The sequence below is a fragment of the Leucoraja erinacea genome, chromosome 13 (assembly GCF_028641065.1).
Source record: "Leucoraja erinacea ecotype New England chromosome 13, Leri_hhj_1, whole genome shotgun sequence".
In the NCBI taxonomy this organism is placed as follows: domain Eukaryota; kingdom Metazoa; phylum Chordata; class Chondrichthyes; order Rajiformes; family Rajidae; genus Leucoraja; species Leucoraja erinaceus.
The window spans coordinates 53,722,852-53,739,014 of record NC_073389.1 but is presented as its reverse complement, the minus strand read 5'-3'; the positions used below and the strand labels follow the sequence as shown (position 1 = coordinate 53,739,014).

Here is a 16,163-nt window from a genome sequence, read left to right as displayed (position 1 = left end):
TTTTGCGTCTGCCCGATCTATTCCTCTCATGATTTTGTGCACGTCTTCAATGACTTGTGGTAGGACCATTATGAAGCCTAATAATAGTGGGGAAGAAGCTGTTCCTGAGTATGTGGGTGAATGCTTTCAAGCTTCTGTACCTTCTGCCCAACAGAAGCAAGGAGAAGGAATGACCGTGACAGATAAGTCTGACCTACTGAGTCACTCCAGCATTTTGTGTCAGTCTTTGATTATGTTGGCTGCCTTTCCGAGGAGCTAACAAAATCAAAGACTCGTCTGACCCAGATCACATTGCACAGCATCAGAGGAGCAGCACGTACACAGTCAACTGCAGCAAATACTGGAAGCGCCCAGCACGTAGCCATCATCTGTAGATAGAAAGGGTACTGGGCGACGTTTCGGGTCGAGACCCTTCATCAATCTGAAGAAGGTTTTCTACTCGAAATGTTGCCCATTCTTTCTCTCCAGAGATGCTGCCTCACCTGCTGAGCTACTCCAGCATTTTGTGTCTACCTTCACTTTTAAACCAGCATCCGCAGTTCTTTCTTACACATGCCTGTCATTCATACTTATTTCATTATTCTCATACTCAGACAGCGCGGAAACAGCCCAACTTGCCCACTTTGACCAACGTGGCCCCATCTGCACTAGTCACACTTGCCTGCGTTTGGCCCATGTCCTTCTAACCAGAGAACTGTTTTAATCTGGCCCTCTCTATCTTTCCGTCTGAAGAAGGGTTCCGAAACGAACCGTCACCTATTCCTTTTCTCCAGAGATGCTGCCTGACCCGCTGACTTACTGCAGCATTCTGTGTCTATCTTTGGTACAATAGACAATAGGTGCAGGAGTCGGCCATTCGGCCCTTCGAGCCAGCACCGCCATTCAATGTGAATGCTGATCATACCCAATCAGTACCCCGTTCCTGCCTTCTCCCCATATACCCTGACTCCGCTATCTTTAAGAGCCCTATCTAGCTCTCTCTTGAAAGTATCCAGAGAACAGGCCTCCATCGTCCTCTGAGGCAGAGAATTCCACAGACTCACAACTCTCTGTGTGAAAAAGTGTTTCCTTGTCTCAGTTCTAAATGGGTTACCCCTTATTCTTAAACTGTGGCCCTGGTTTTGGACTCCCCCAACATCGGGAACATGTTTCCTACCTCTAGCGTGTCCAAACCCTTAATAATCTTATATGTTTCAACAAGATCCTCTCTCACCCTTCTAAACTCCAGAGTGTACAAGCCCAGCCGCTCCATTCTCTCAGCATATGACAGTCCCGCCATTCCGGGAATTAACCTTGTAAACCTACGCTGCACTCCCTCAAGAGCTCCCTCCCTAACTCCCTGATTAAATTGTCCCTTCCCACCAAAGCCACCCCCTCTCCTGGCACTTTCCCTTGCAACCGCAGGGAATGCTACACTTGTCACATTATCTCCCCCCTTGTCTCCATTCAAGGACCCAAGCAGTCTTTCCAGGTGCGGCATAGGTTCACCTGCACCTCATCTATTGCATCCGCTGCTCTAGGTGTCAGCTGCTCTACATCGGTGAGACCAAGCGCAGGCTTGGCGATCGCTTCGCCCAACACCTCCGCTCGGTTCGCACCAACCAACCTGATCTCCCGGTGGCTCAGCACTTCAACTCCCCCTCCCATTCCGAATCTGACCTTTCTGTCCTGGGCCTCGTCCATGGCCAGAGTGAGTCCCACCGTAAATTGGAGGAGCAGCACCTCATATTTCGCTTGGGTAGTTTACACCCCAGCGGTATGAACACTGACTTCCAATTTCAGGTAGTCCCTGCTTTCTCATTCCCTTCCCAGCTCTGTCTCCGCCTCTTCCTTTCTTCTTCCCCCCACATCAGTCTGAAGAAGAGTCTCGACCCAAAACGTTGCCTATTTCCTTCGCTCCATAGATGCTGCCTCACCCGCTGAGTTTCTCCAGCATTTCTGTCTACTCCCCTCAATAGCAAGAATGTCCTTCCTCAAATTAGGGGGCCAAACCAGCATCTGCAGTTCCTTCCCTGCTCATCCTTCTAAACCTATCCAAATGTTTCATTTCATGCTTTCATGTCTGCATCACACATGGATTACAAGGGCACAGAGTAGATTTGATTAAATGCTGTGTTCCAGCTGGCTTTAGTACCGAGTAGCTAAATAAACCTGGTGACAACATTATAGACATCGTTGGTGTCTTAGCAACTGCACACTCATCCAAATTGTGGTGACCTTTTACTGGCATGTAACCCATCTCGAGCTGAATATGATATTCTCCATACAACCTGATGCACTGCCTTGTGACTGCCAGGCAGCAGAGACTCCTGTTACAATGCTTCATAGTCCCCAGAACACTGGCATTCATTTCAGCTGGAGCCACTTTGGAATCACAGTTCCTCAGATCACACGATCAAAACTGATAGGAGCAGAATTAGGCCATTCGGCCCATCAAGTCTACTCTGACATTCAATCAAGGCTACACAAAAATGCTGGGAGAAACTCAGCGGGTGCAGCAGCATCTACGGAGCGAAGGAAATAGGCAACGTTTCGGGCCGAAACCCTTCCGGGTTTCGGCTCGAAACGTTGCCTATTTCCTTCTGAAGAAGGGTTTCGACTCGAAACGTCGCTCCATAGATGCTGCTGCACCCGCTGAGTTTCTCCAGCTTTTTTGTGTACCGTCGATTTTCCAGCATCTGCAGTTCCTTCTCAAACATTCAATCAAGGCTGATCAGTGTGAACTGTGAGGAGGATGCTATGGGAATGCAGGGTGACTTGGACAGGTTGGGTGAGTGGGCAGATGCATGGCAGATGAAGTGGAAACAGGTGCTTCAACCCACTGTGTCGGCACCAACCAGCGATCACCCACACACTAGTTCTATCCTAAGCACGAGGGGCAATTTGCTTTACAGAAGGCATGGATAGAGTGGATGTGGAGAGGATGTTTCCACTCGTGGGAGGGTCCAGGACCAGAGACCGCCTCAGAATAAAAGGATGCACCTTTAGAAAGGGGATGAGGAGGAATTTCTTTAGTCAGATGGTGTTGACTCTGTGGAATTCTTTGTCGTCAATGGATATTTCTAAGGCGGAGATTGCCAGATTCTGATTAGCACGGGTGTCAGGGGTTATGGAGAGAAGGCAGGGCAATAGACAATAGACAATAGGTGCAGGAGTAGGCCATATGGCCCTTCAAGCAAGCTCCACCATTCAATGTGGCTGATCATCCACAATCAGTACCCTGTTCCTGCCTTCTCCCCACATCCCCTGACTCCCGCTATCTTTAAGAGCCCTATCTAACTCTCTCTTGAAAGCATCCAGAGAACTGGCCTCCACCGGCCTCTGAGGCAGAAAATTCCACAGACTCACCACTCTCTGTGTGAATGGGGTTTGAGAGGGAAAGATAGATCAGCCATGATTGAATGGTCTAATTCTGCTCATATCACTAATAAACGTATGAAGCCAATTAACCTACAAACCTGCACGTCTTTGGTGTGTGGGAGGAGACTCGAGCACCTGGAGAAAACCCACGCGGTCACAGGGAGAACGTACAAACTCGGCACATACAGCTCCCGTAGTCAGGATCGAACCCGGGTCCCTGGCGCTGTAAGGCAGCAATTCTAACGCTGCACCACCGTGCCGCATGACAGCTAAGAACACAATCTGGACTCCAGCCAGAAATGGAAATGCTTAATTTTTTTTATCAGAGAAGATGACTTACATATCAGATGTTTTGAGATGCTAATTCTTGAAGATGAACAAAAAACATCCAAGGCTTTTACTTGCAATATATTTCCTCTTTCATATATCTCCCACATCTCCCCTTTTCAACAGTGTAATTGCAAAAACCTCAATATTTTAGTTTCATTTTTTTTGTTTAGGGATACAGCGCGGAAACAGGCCCTTCGGCCCACCGGGTCCGTGCCGACCAGCGATCCCCGCACATTAACACTATCCTATACCCACTAGGGTCAATTTTTACATTTACACCAAGCCAATTAACCTATAAACCTGTACATCTTTGGAGTGTGGGAGGAAACCGAGAATCTCGGAGAAAACCCACGCAGGTCACGGGGAGAATGTAAAAACTCCATACAGACGGCACCCTCAGTCGGGATTGAACCCGGGTCTCCGGCGCAGCATTCGCTGTAAGGCAGCAACTATACCGCTGCGCCACCGTGACTGCCCAGACTTACTGCAAAACAAACAAGTCTCTGGGCAAGAGACTCTGCGCATCTACCCGATCTATTCCCATCATGATTTTATACACCTCCATAAGATCACCCCTCATCCTCCTTCATAACTTGGAAACAAATCTAATCTTAGAAACATAGAAACATAGAAATTCGGTGCAGGAGTAGGCCATTCGGCCCTTCGAGCCTGCACCGCCATTCAATATGATCGTGGCTGATCATCCAACTCAGTATCCTGTACCTGCCTTCTCTCCATACCCTCTGATCCCCTTAGCCACAAGGGCCACATCTAACTCCCTCTTAAATATAGCCAATGAACTGGCCTCGACTACCCTCTGTGGCAGAGAGTTCCAGAGATTCACCACTCTCTGTGTGAAAAAAGTACTTCTCATCTCGGTTTTTAAAGGATTTCCCCCTTATCCTTAAGCTGTGACCCCTTGTCCTGGACTTCCCCAACATCGGGAGCAATCTTCCTGCATCTAGCCTGTCCAACCCCTTAAGAATTTTGTAAGTTTCTATAAGATCCCCTCTCAATCTCCTAAATTCTAGAGAGTATAAACCAAGTCTATCCAGTCTTTCTTCATAAGACAGTCCTGACATCCCAGGAATCAGTCTGGTGAACCTTCTCTGCACTCCCTCTATGGCAATAATGTCCTTCCTCAGATTTGGAGACCAAAACTGTACGCAATCTTTCACATACAGTAAACAGTCAGGGAGGAGAAGTGGTCCTAATCCTGCACCTATTGTCTATTGTCTAACTCAGCGGGACAGGCAGCATCTCTGGAGAAAAGGAACAGGTGACGTTTCGGGTCGGACTGAAAACTGGGTCTCGACTCGAAACGTCGCCTATTCCTTTTCTCCAGAGATGCTGCCTGACCCGCTGAGTTGCTCCAGCATTTTGTGTCTGCATACGCCACAACCTTCTGTTTCTGTGACAAATTGCCAATTCCCCTCCTATTTTGCTTCACAATTTGTGATGTCATTCTTGGAATCATTCTAATGAACATTAGGTGTGCCCTTTCCTTTGCTCTGTTGATCTAGTTACAATGTGTTGTGCTGCCAAACATGCCTAAACCTGCACAAGATTGTCACAGGTAAGAAATGTTTTTTCAACGAGGGCATTGAAACGTACCGAATAGCGAAAGGCTTGGATAGAGTGGACGTGGAGGGGATGTTTCCACTAGTGGCAGCGTTTAGGACCAGAGGCCACAGCCTCAGAATTAAGGGAGTTCCTTTAGGAAGATGAGGAGGAATTTCTTTAGTCAGAGGATGGTGAATCTCATCATTGCCACAGAAGGCTGTGGAGGCCGTCAATGGATATTTTTAAGGCAGAGACAGATAGATACTTGATGACTACGGGCGTCAGGGGTTATGGGGAGAAGGCAGGAGAATTGGGCTGGGAGGGGAAGATAGATCAGCCATGATTGAATGGCGGAGTAGGCTTGATGGGCCGAATGGCCTAATTGTGCTCCTTTCACTTATTAACTTATGAGCAGGGAGGAAGGGGAGATAGCAGACCCCAGATAGAGAACAATGAAATTCACCGTTTATATTATCACAGAATCTTTGATAAGTAGAGCAGTCCCAGCCGACCTCTAACTCAGCGTGGAAACAGGCCCTTCAGCCCAACTTGCCCACGCCGACCAACATGCCTCATCTACACTGGTCCCACCTGCCTGTGTTCGGCCCATATTCCTCTAAACCTGTCCTACCCATGTACCCGCCTAAATGTTTCCTAATAGGCCCTGCTTCAACTACCGCATCTGGCAGCTTATTCCGTACACCCACCAGCCTTTGTGTGAAACTGTTAAGCCCCTGTCCCACGTACGTGTCCTTGGCACGCTAATTACACGACCTCGTGGTCGCGTTGAGGCGCGACGTTCCCGCGAAGGTCGCGCGCGATTTCATGCGCCCGCACAGCCGTCTGGAGCGAGTGACGTCATTTGAAGATGGACACACAAAGCTGGAGTAACTCAGCGGGACCGGCATCATCTCTGAAGAGAAGGAATGGACGATGTTTCGTGTCGAGACTCTTCTTCAGTCTGAAAGAAGGGTCTTGACCCGAAACGTCACCCATTGCTTCTCTCCAGAGATGCTGCCGGTCCCGCTGAGTTACTCCAGCATTTTGTGTCTATCTCCAATCGTCTCTGGGAGTAGAAGTTGGGGCGGATCCGGACCGCAACGGCCGTGAGCCCCAGGCCAAGCTCGGCGATCGTTTGCCCGCTTCTGCTGCTGTTGGAGGTGAGACGTTGCGTGGCGCCAGGGTCTTGGGCCTGTCCCACTTTGGCCGTCAGTTCCGCGACAGGGCGTTGGTGCGCAAAGATTTAGTTCGGTACAAAATTTCAGAGCGCCGCGCAATACCGTGTAAACTACATACCCCTCCGCACTTCTCAGTGGGACCGGCCCCGCGCGGCAACACGATGCCCGTGCGCCTCAACGCGACAACGAGGTCGCGTAATTTGCATGCCAAGGACACGTAAGTGGGACAGGCCCTTTACTCCACATGGGCCTGTCACACTTAGGCAATTTGTCAGGCAACTGCTGCCGACTGTCAATAGAATAGACATATTCTATTCTTAACACACATTTAAAACATACTTAAAATAATAAAAACAGAGAACAACCATACAAAATAAACCAAATTGGTCTAAAGCAGCATAAAATGAATCAGCATTAAAAGCCTGAATACTGAGAAATGTAAAAGGAAATAAAGATTGGGCCATTTGTCATAATTCATCCTCCACTTCAGCTGCCGCACACAATGGGGCTGTCAATGGCTACCTGTGAAGATTAGACACTACAATCTATTCCCACTTAGGATAGACACAAAATGCTGGCGTATGATAGCCCGATTCAGACTCCAGTCTGAAGAAGGGTCTCGACCCGAAATGTCACCCATTCCTTCTCTCTAGAGATGCTGTCGGTCCCGCTGAGTTACTACAGCATTTTGTGTCTATCTTCGATTTAAACCGGCATCTGCAGTTCCTTCTGACACATATTCCCATTTTAGGAAACAGGAGCCCGTGACTTGGGGGGGGGGGGGGAATTCAAAGAAAATTTGTAAGGTTCCTTCACACGACAGAATGAAGCATCTGTGTTCCACGCAGCTATCTCTCGAGTGAATTGCCAAAATCCCACCAGCATCTTCAACTGGAAACAGATGTGTACCAAAATGTACTTTTTCGCACAAAGAGTCTGTGGAGGCCGGTTCTCTGGATGCTTTCAGAGAGAGAGAGCTAGACAGAGCTCTTAAAAGATATTGGAGTCAAGGGATATGGGGAGAAGGCAGGAACGGTGTACTGATTGTAGATGATCAGCCATGATCACATTGAATGGCAGTGCTGGCTCGAGGGGGCGAATGGCCTACTCCTGCACCTATTGTCTATTAAAGTGCAACGTAATCAGACTTGTCCCACCCCGGCCATTCATTCTTTTCTATCCCGGCTCCTGTCCAGAAGAAGGTACTGAAGCTTAGACAAAGAATAGAAAATAGGTGCAGGAGTAGGCCATTCGGCCCTTCGAGCCAGCACACACCATTCAATATAATCCTGGCTGATCATCCAAACTCAGAACCCCGTTCCCGCTTTGAGTGGTGGATATTTTTAAAGCAGACATAGACAAATTCTTGATTTGAACGTGTGTCAAGGGTTATGGGGTGAAGGCAGGAGACTGGGATTAGGAGGCAGAGATCAGCCATGATTGAATGGCGGAGTAGACTCGACCGGTCTAATACTCTACTCCTATGACCGGTGAACTTGTGAGCCCACGCAGTTCACGGGGAGAAAGGAAACACTCCGTACAGACAGCACCCGGTCAAGATCGAACCCGCGTCTCTGGAGCAGTATAGGCAATAATAGACAATAGACAATAGGTGCAGGAGTCGGCCATTCGAGCCGGCACCGCCGTTCAATGTGATCATGGCTGATCATCCCCAGTCAGTACCCCGTTCCTGCCTTCTCCCCATATCCCCTAACTCCGCTATTTTTAAAAGCCCTATCTAGCTCTCTCTTGAAAGTATCCAGAGAACCGGCCTCCACCGCCCTCTGAGGCAGAGAATTCCTCCACTGCTCCACAACTTTCTCCGAATTGTGTATTGTTGCTTTTGTTTCATATTATTTATGTTTGTAATTTGCTTGTTTTAGCTGTAAGGTGTCCTGAAAGGCGCTCATAAATAAAATGCATTATTATTATTATTATAACACTACTGCTGTGCCACCGTGGTGTTATAGAGCCTTACAGCATCGAAAAGGGCCCTTTGGCCGTAACTCCTAGCTGTGAATGAGTTCCCTCCCTCTCACTTAGACAAGTGTTAGCCTAATTTCTGTTCATCAGCCCAGAGCCCAAAACGCCACCATTTTCTGTCACCCTCAGTTCTAGCTGTGAGCGCAGCCCAGACCATCACGCAAACCAACCTCCCCTCTACTGACTTCAAAAACACTTCACACTGCCTCGGCAAGACCAGCAGCATTATCAAGGGCCAGTCACTCCCTCTTCTCTCCTCTCCCCTCAGGCAAGAGGTACAGAAGTGTGAAACCGCACACCTCCAGGTTCAGGGGCAGTTTCCTCCCGGCTGTCATCAGGCAACTGAATCATCCTACCACCAACTAGAGAGCGGTCCTGACCTCCCACCTGCTTCATTGGAGACGTCAGACTATCTTTAAACAGATCTAACTGGACTTTACCTTGCACTAAACGTTATTCCCTTTGTCCTATATCTGTATAATGTTAATGGCTCGATTGTAATCATGTATAGTCTTTCCACTGACTGGTTAGCACACAAAATAGTAAGATTAAACGAGAACTTACCAGTTTGAAGTTTGATCTTTATTTTATGAGGAGTAACGTTGAGGGATTACGTGAAGACGCATGCGTGTCAATCTTCAAAGCAGCGGTGTGAAATCACAGATAACAGTAAATGAACTGAACATAGTAAGATTAGAGAAATAGGATACCAGTTGAACTTTATGATCGAGGGTGGGCGTGGAGGGCACGTAATCCCTCGACGTTACTACTCATAAAATAAAGATCAAACTTCAAACTGGTAAGTTCTCGTTTAATCTTACTATTTTACTTCGGAGTGACTACGTGAAGATTTTAAAGATCTGTGATTTCATGCCGTGGAAACGAGTCCAGACGTCATACACAGCCACAGTCAGGAGCTCATTGTAGACTTCAGGAAGTCCAGGGGCGGCACGCACACCCCCATCCACATAAACGGGACGGAGGTGGAACGTGTTTCTAGCTTCAGGTTCCTGGGTGTTAACATCTCCGATGACCTCTCTTGGACCCACAATACCTCAACTGTGATCAAGAAGGCTCACCAGCGTCTCTTCTTCCTGAGGAGACTGAAGAAAGTCCATCTGTCTCCTCAGATCCTGGTGAACTTCTACCGCTGCACCATCGAGAGCATCCTTACCAACTGTATCACAGTATGGTATGGCAGCTGCTCTGTCTCCGACAGGAAAGCACTGCAGAGGGTGGTGAAAATTGCCCAACGCATCACCAGTTCCTCGCTCCCCTCCATTGAATCTGTCCAAAGCAAGCGTTGTCTGCGGAGGGCACTCAGCATCGTCAAGGACTGCTCTCACCCCAACCATGGACTGTTTACCCTCCTACCATCCGGGAGGCGCTACAGGTCTCTCCGTTGCCGGACCAGCAGGTCCAGGAACAGCTTCTTCCCGGTGGCTGTCACTCTACTCAACAACGTACCTCGGTGACTGCCAATCACCGCCCCCGGACACTCCTACCACAGGAAAAACACTATGTCTGTATATATGCTAATGTAAATATTTATTCAAATCATATGCTATGTCGCTCTTCCAGGGAGATGTTAAATGCATTTCGTTGTCTCTGTACTGTACACTGACAATGACAATTACAGTTGAATCTGAATCTGAATCAGTGGGCCAATGATGAGTGAACATTAATATTGCATTCAGACATGACATAGATATAGACATGTTGATGTCATTAATGAACAATAGTGGGAATCGTAACCTCCCTCAACCTGGAGGAAGTATGAACCATACCTAAAATAGAGATGGCGAATACCCCCGATCTGGCAACAGGTTTATTCTGAATATTTGTACAGATTAATAGTTTGACCAGCTGCTAGGATGTGGTCTATAACCCTGCTGCTGAGGTATAGCGGTCCTGGTAGAGTGAGACTCAATTTCAATGTACACTCCTGTATATGCCAGTCCCATTTAACCCTCTGGAGAAGGTTTGTAGTGATTCCTTCTAACGAGGTTTTATGTAACTAACAATATTGCTAGTCAGAGTCTATGAGGCTCTTAGGGACCTTGACATACTGGTGTAGATGCGTGATCACATGCAACCCAAGGTCCATGGGATATGCAACATCTAGTTTGGTCTGTGTCCCTGTCTACTCGGCTTGGCCAATCATAAACAAAACATGTTATTATAACATGTTATGATCATTCTATCCAGTGTAGCAATGACTGGACCCGTAGCGCTGTACTCAGCGCCATGGCATAACCACTAGTACGTGAGTTTGACCAAGGACAGGGATGTTGCTGGTGCCTATCGACGAAGTAACGTAGCACAATGTTAACAACCCATATCTCTGCGTCCCTAGGCCTAGGAGGTTTTTAGTTGACGATACCCTTCATAATCTAGACGTCAGAGGGTGAGACCTGACAGAGTGGTTTATATTCTCCGCAGCCAAATGATGAGGAGGTACTTCAGGCACAGTAAATGGAATTTTAACGATGTTATAATCTCATAAGACTGAATTTCAAGATGTCAGTCATCCGTGCCGAGTTAAACGTAAAGAAGAATAAACAATACTTCGCATCTCCTATGCGGTTTGCTGCTATTTGCTGCTATCTCTGCAATCTGCAGTGGGCACTCCTAATGCTTATGGTTAGACAACCCGAGCCGCAGGAAACGGTTTCTCAGAGTCTGTAAGTCTATGAATTGATTATATCATGCAGAGGATGGTTTCAACATCACAACTGAACCAGCATCTTTTTTATCCGGAAATAACCATGTAAAGTTTATGCTCATTCCCCACATTAGCGGGAACCATGGGTATATAACCCAGGCAGACACTATGAAAACCCGGAAGCGGGAATCTTGCTGAAATTTGCAAGGCCCGTCGATTGAGGCCAAATGGAGGAAGACATAAAAGAACATTCCTCCCTTGTGTAGCGAGAATGCACCCTTCGCCACTAATATGCCTCGTATTTGTTGCAACTGTTGATTGAGCCTGGATGCAAGCATCTCAATCGTTAGTGTTCCATCGATCCGCAATGTAATTAAATACTTTGTGATCACACATTCATTCTGTGTTGTCGTTGATTTTGCATGATAATACACCAGTGCTAAATGTGGTTTGGTAAAACTATCACCGGATACTTTGATTTGATTGTACCTTTGTGATTAACATATACCACCACCAAAGTGTATCACCTTGGACTTGTGCATGCAGTTTATGCATATCCACACGCTCTTTAATGCACAGAATGCACCTGGTGTCCATTGGCAGTTGATACCATAACTGAACACTTGATAACTCATGCTAATCCCATCTGCCTCCGTAACTAGAGATGGTATTAGTAGATTTGCCATCTTTGGGCAATAGCATCAGTTTGGAAATGACTGAAGATTTACAGATGAGAGGTTTTTAGTGGAGCAATACTGAATACTGTTCGTCCATTATTGTGACTTTGTTAGTTTCAGCTGAGAATAGCAGAGGTCTAATCTTTTGTCTCAGAGCTGATCCCAGACAAATAAATGGTTTGATTGCATCCCAATAATCAATAGTTTCAGTTGGTATCAACTTAATTTGAATTTAACTGGACGGGTGAGAACCTCAATTTCTCAAATATAGCTATGTGGCTGATAAGGCTAATTTAGTAAAATACAGTATGTTCAATATCATCCAGATTGGCCATGTCACTTATTTGTTAGCTCTGTGCAGTCGATTGTAGTGATTTGGTAAATAATCAGGAAACTGGTTGGCCCATTTTGCAACGCGTCTGAGTGTATCATTGCCTCATCCAGTTAAATTTCAAATATCTAAAGGGTCTGTCCCACGATGCGCGTTTACCCAAGAACTCTCCCGAGTTAAAAAACAAAATCAAACTTGTGGTAAGTATGTAGAATGTACGTAGCGGGTACGTCGGAGTTCGGGGATGTCTCGTAGCAGCTCGTAGCGCTAACGGCAGGTACTCGGGAAACGTGGAAACTCGTGAAGTTTTTTCAACAGTGTGAAAAATTTCCAAGAGTAAAAAAATACTTGTGAGGAAGTACCACGAGTTTGATTTTTTTTAAACGCGGGAGAGCTCTTGAACAACTCGCATCATGGGACAGACCCTTAAAGGAATTTCTCCTCATCTCTTCCCTAAAAGAAAGTCCTTTAATTCTGAGGCTATGCCCTAATTAATCAGAGGGTGGTGGGTATATGGAGAACTGCCAAGAGAGGGAGTTGACGCAGGTACAATTACAATATTTAAAAGACATTTGGACAGGTACATGGATTTTAATTGTTTAGAGGTATAGGGGCCAAATGGGAGTAGCTCAGATGGGACATCTTGGTCGGCAGCAAAGAGTTGGGCTGAAAGGCCTGTTCTGTGCTGTATGACTGTGTCTCAGATCTGTCATGAATCATTTGTTAATTTAACTACGCCTCTGAGAACTAACTTTCCTAATACGAGGGAAAGAATTCATGCATGTCCACAAGATGATAACATCAGCACGAACCGTGGCCATATCTACCTTTCACAGACACTTTAGACTTTACTTTAGACGCTTAGAGATATACTGTGAAAATAGTTTCAGTTTTCAGTTTCAGTTTTACTTTTGGTTCGAAGACCGAGTCTGCGCTGACCAGCGATCACACCGCACACTAACACTATCCTACACACGCTAGGGACAATTTACAATTATCAAAGCCAATTGACCTACAAACCTGCATGTCTTTGGAATGTGGGAGGAAACCGGAGCACCCGGAGAAAACCCATGGGGAGAACGTACAAACTCCGTACAGACAGCACCCGTGGTCAGTATCGAACCCGGGTCTCTGGTGCTATAAGGCAGCAACGCTAACACTGCACCACAGTACCGCCCTCGAGCTAGTAGTACTTCTACTTTCACACTTCTATTAAACAAATCCCTGAACCAATAAAACAGGATATCAGAGGAATAATATCATTGATAAATCACAATGTAGATAGGAACCAAACAAGGATGTACTTGAATTAATGAATAGTACAATACCTGTAGAGCTTGCTGTAATAACTGGATGTCATTTGTGCCCGTGACTTCTCTCAGTTGGTTCAGTAGTGTCTGTTGATGCTGAAGAATAGAAAAATATAAATCACCGTTACTAAACGAACATCTCACAGATCCCGTCTCCCTGGTATAGAATGGGCAGAGGACTGTTTCGTTTGAAGATAGGCGCAAAATGCTGGAGTAACTCAGAGGGACAGGCGGCATCTCTGGAGAGAAGGAATGGGTGATGTTTCGGGTCGAGACCCTTCTTCAAACAGATGTCAGTGGAGAGGGAGATGCATACAGTAGCTATTGTCGATGAGAAAACCAAATGGTCTTTTGAAGACTGCAGCAGAAATCCTTCGATCGCAATCACGCTCACAATAATACTTTTTTCGCCGAGTATGTTTTGCAACATATACGAGGAATTTCATACAAATAAAAAGCAATGGAACACACAAAATACATTTTAACATAAACACCCACCATGGTGACTCCTCCACTGAAGGTGAAAAACAGTTCAATCTCTTCCCTTCTTTGCTCTCCCACGGTCGGGAGCAGCACCTGTGGTCGGGTTTGAACCCGGGTCTCCAGCGCTGTAAAGCAGGAACTCTACCGCCGGGCCGCCCTGGTTGGGCCAAAGGGCATGTTTCCCTGCAGTTTGGCTCTGTGCCTCTGCAATTTTCCGCCCCCCTGCCCTTTGCCCCAAGGCGCTGCGTAAGTTCGTTCACTGGGTGACGTTTCAGGTTGAGACCTTCTTCAGAACTCATTAGTTTGTTGTTTAGCGATACTCGCACGGGAAAGACCTGCCCAGAGATACTGCACGGAAAAGATATCGGAGTCAGGGGATATGGGGAGAAGGCAAGAACGGGGTACTGATTGTGTATGATCAGCCATGATCACATTGAATGGCAGTGCTGGCTCGAAGGGCCGAATGGCCTACTCCTGCACCTATTGTCTATTGCCTACAGCCCACCGAGTCCATGCCGACCATCGATCACCCATTCAGACGAGTCGTATGTTTTTTCTAATTTCACCCAAAAGGCTCTGGTCCCTGCACACTAGGGGCGATTTACAGTAACTAATTAACCTACAAACCCACGCGTCTTTGGGATGTGGGTGGAAACCAGAGGCACCCGGAGGAAACCCACGCCATCACAGGGAAGGAGAGTGTGCAGACTCCACACAGACAGCAATAGACAATGGTCTGAAGAAGGGTTTCAGCCCGAAACGTTGCCTATTTCCTTCACTCTATAGATGCTGCTGCAACCGCTGAGTTTCTCCAGCACTTTTGTGCACCCTCGTCCTTGATAATGCTGGTGGCCTTGCCGAGGCAGTGTTAAGAGTAGACGATTCCTCTGGCAGTTTAGTTCTGCAGCCTGAACAATGTCTGTGATCTACGAGCATTGTGTTACAGGCCTGTTATGCTGCTGAAGGTGAGAATTTCATTGTTCCGTCCTCAGTAGATATATCAATCGAACACTATTGATCAATATGCCTTTGCTTGATCTGCCTTTGTGCGACTTGGTGACAATATTTGAGAATAAACCATTGTGAAGCGCCTCAGAATGTTTTATGTTAAAACAGCCACGTTGCACATTCTGAAGAATGTGTTCTTCCGACCATCAGTCTGAAGAAGGGTCTTGACCCAAAGCGACCACCCGTTCCTTCTCTCCAGAGATGCTGTCTGCCCCGCGGAGTTACTCCGGCCTTTTGGGTCTGTCTCCCAGAACAATAGCCAGTTGGACAAACTATCAGGCAGCAGCTGGTGGGGTTTGTGCACCTTGACCCAGTGCTGCCATGTTAATGCACTGAGTGGGAACAGTGAACAGGAGAATGGGAAGATCTCCACTGCTGCTCTTAGTAAAGTCCCTTCCATCCACTCATCAGAACAGATGGGGTCTTGATTTAAGGTCATATCTGACAGACTGATTCTCCTTCAGTGCTGTATAGAGTATCTATCTGTCTGGATTACAAGCTCAATCATCTGTTATGGGATTTAAGTCAAAAACTTTTTATAGCTCAGGAGGGATACATAACCACTGAGTTATGACTAACGGCAGCTCAATATGGGAACAGTTTGCACATAGTACTGATCTGAGGTTTAGATTTAGTTTAGAGATGCAGCGTGGAAACAGGCCCTTCGGCCCATCGGGTCCGCGCCGACCGGCGATCCCCGCACGTTAACACTATCCTACACCCATTAGGGACAGTTTTTACATTTACACCAAGCCAATTAACCTACACACATGCACGACTTTGGAGTGTGGGAGGAAACCGAAGATTTCGGAGAAAACCCACGCAGGTCACGGGGGAGAACGTACAAACTCCGTACAGACAGCACCCGTAGTCGGGATCGAACCCGGGTCTCCGGCGCTGCATTCGCTGTAAGGCAGCAACTCTACCGCTGCGCCACCGTGATCGCAGTGTGAAGTAGCTGCACTTGGGTAAACCAGGCAAGCCACTAAAAGTCAAGCCACCAGATCAAACAGGAAAACTGCAGCGTGTTTGGTTCCATGGAATACTGTCCAAATGACAAAGACAAATACAGGACATGCGTTTCTTAAAGATTGAATTGGGAACAGCTCCATCCAAGACCGCAAGAAATTGTAGAGGATTGTTGACACAGCCGAGACCGTCACACAAACCAACCTCCCTTCCATTGACTCACGCTGCCTCGGCAAGGCCAGCAGCATAATCAAGGACAAGTCGGTCCTGAGCCACTCCCTCTTTTCCCCTCTCCCATCGGGCAAA

General features: G+C 47.1%; 1 protein-coding gene across 1 annotated transcript in view; it reads right to left on the bottom strand.

Moving 5' to 3' along the window:
• The window catches only part of LOC129703061 (ubiquitin carboxyl-terminal hydrolase 25-like), a 148,107-nt gene that overhangs the window by 106,026 nt on the left and 25,918 nt on the right, over positions 1-16,163 (bottom strand). Inside the window, 1 exon segment of the mRNA XM_055645251.1 lies at positions 13,416-13,493. Within this exon segment, the coding sequence (XP_055501226.1) occupies positions 13,416-13,493 (78 nt within the window).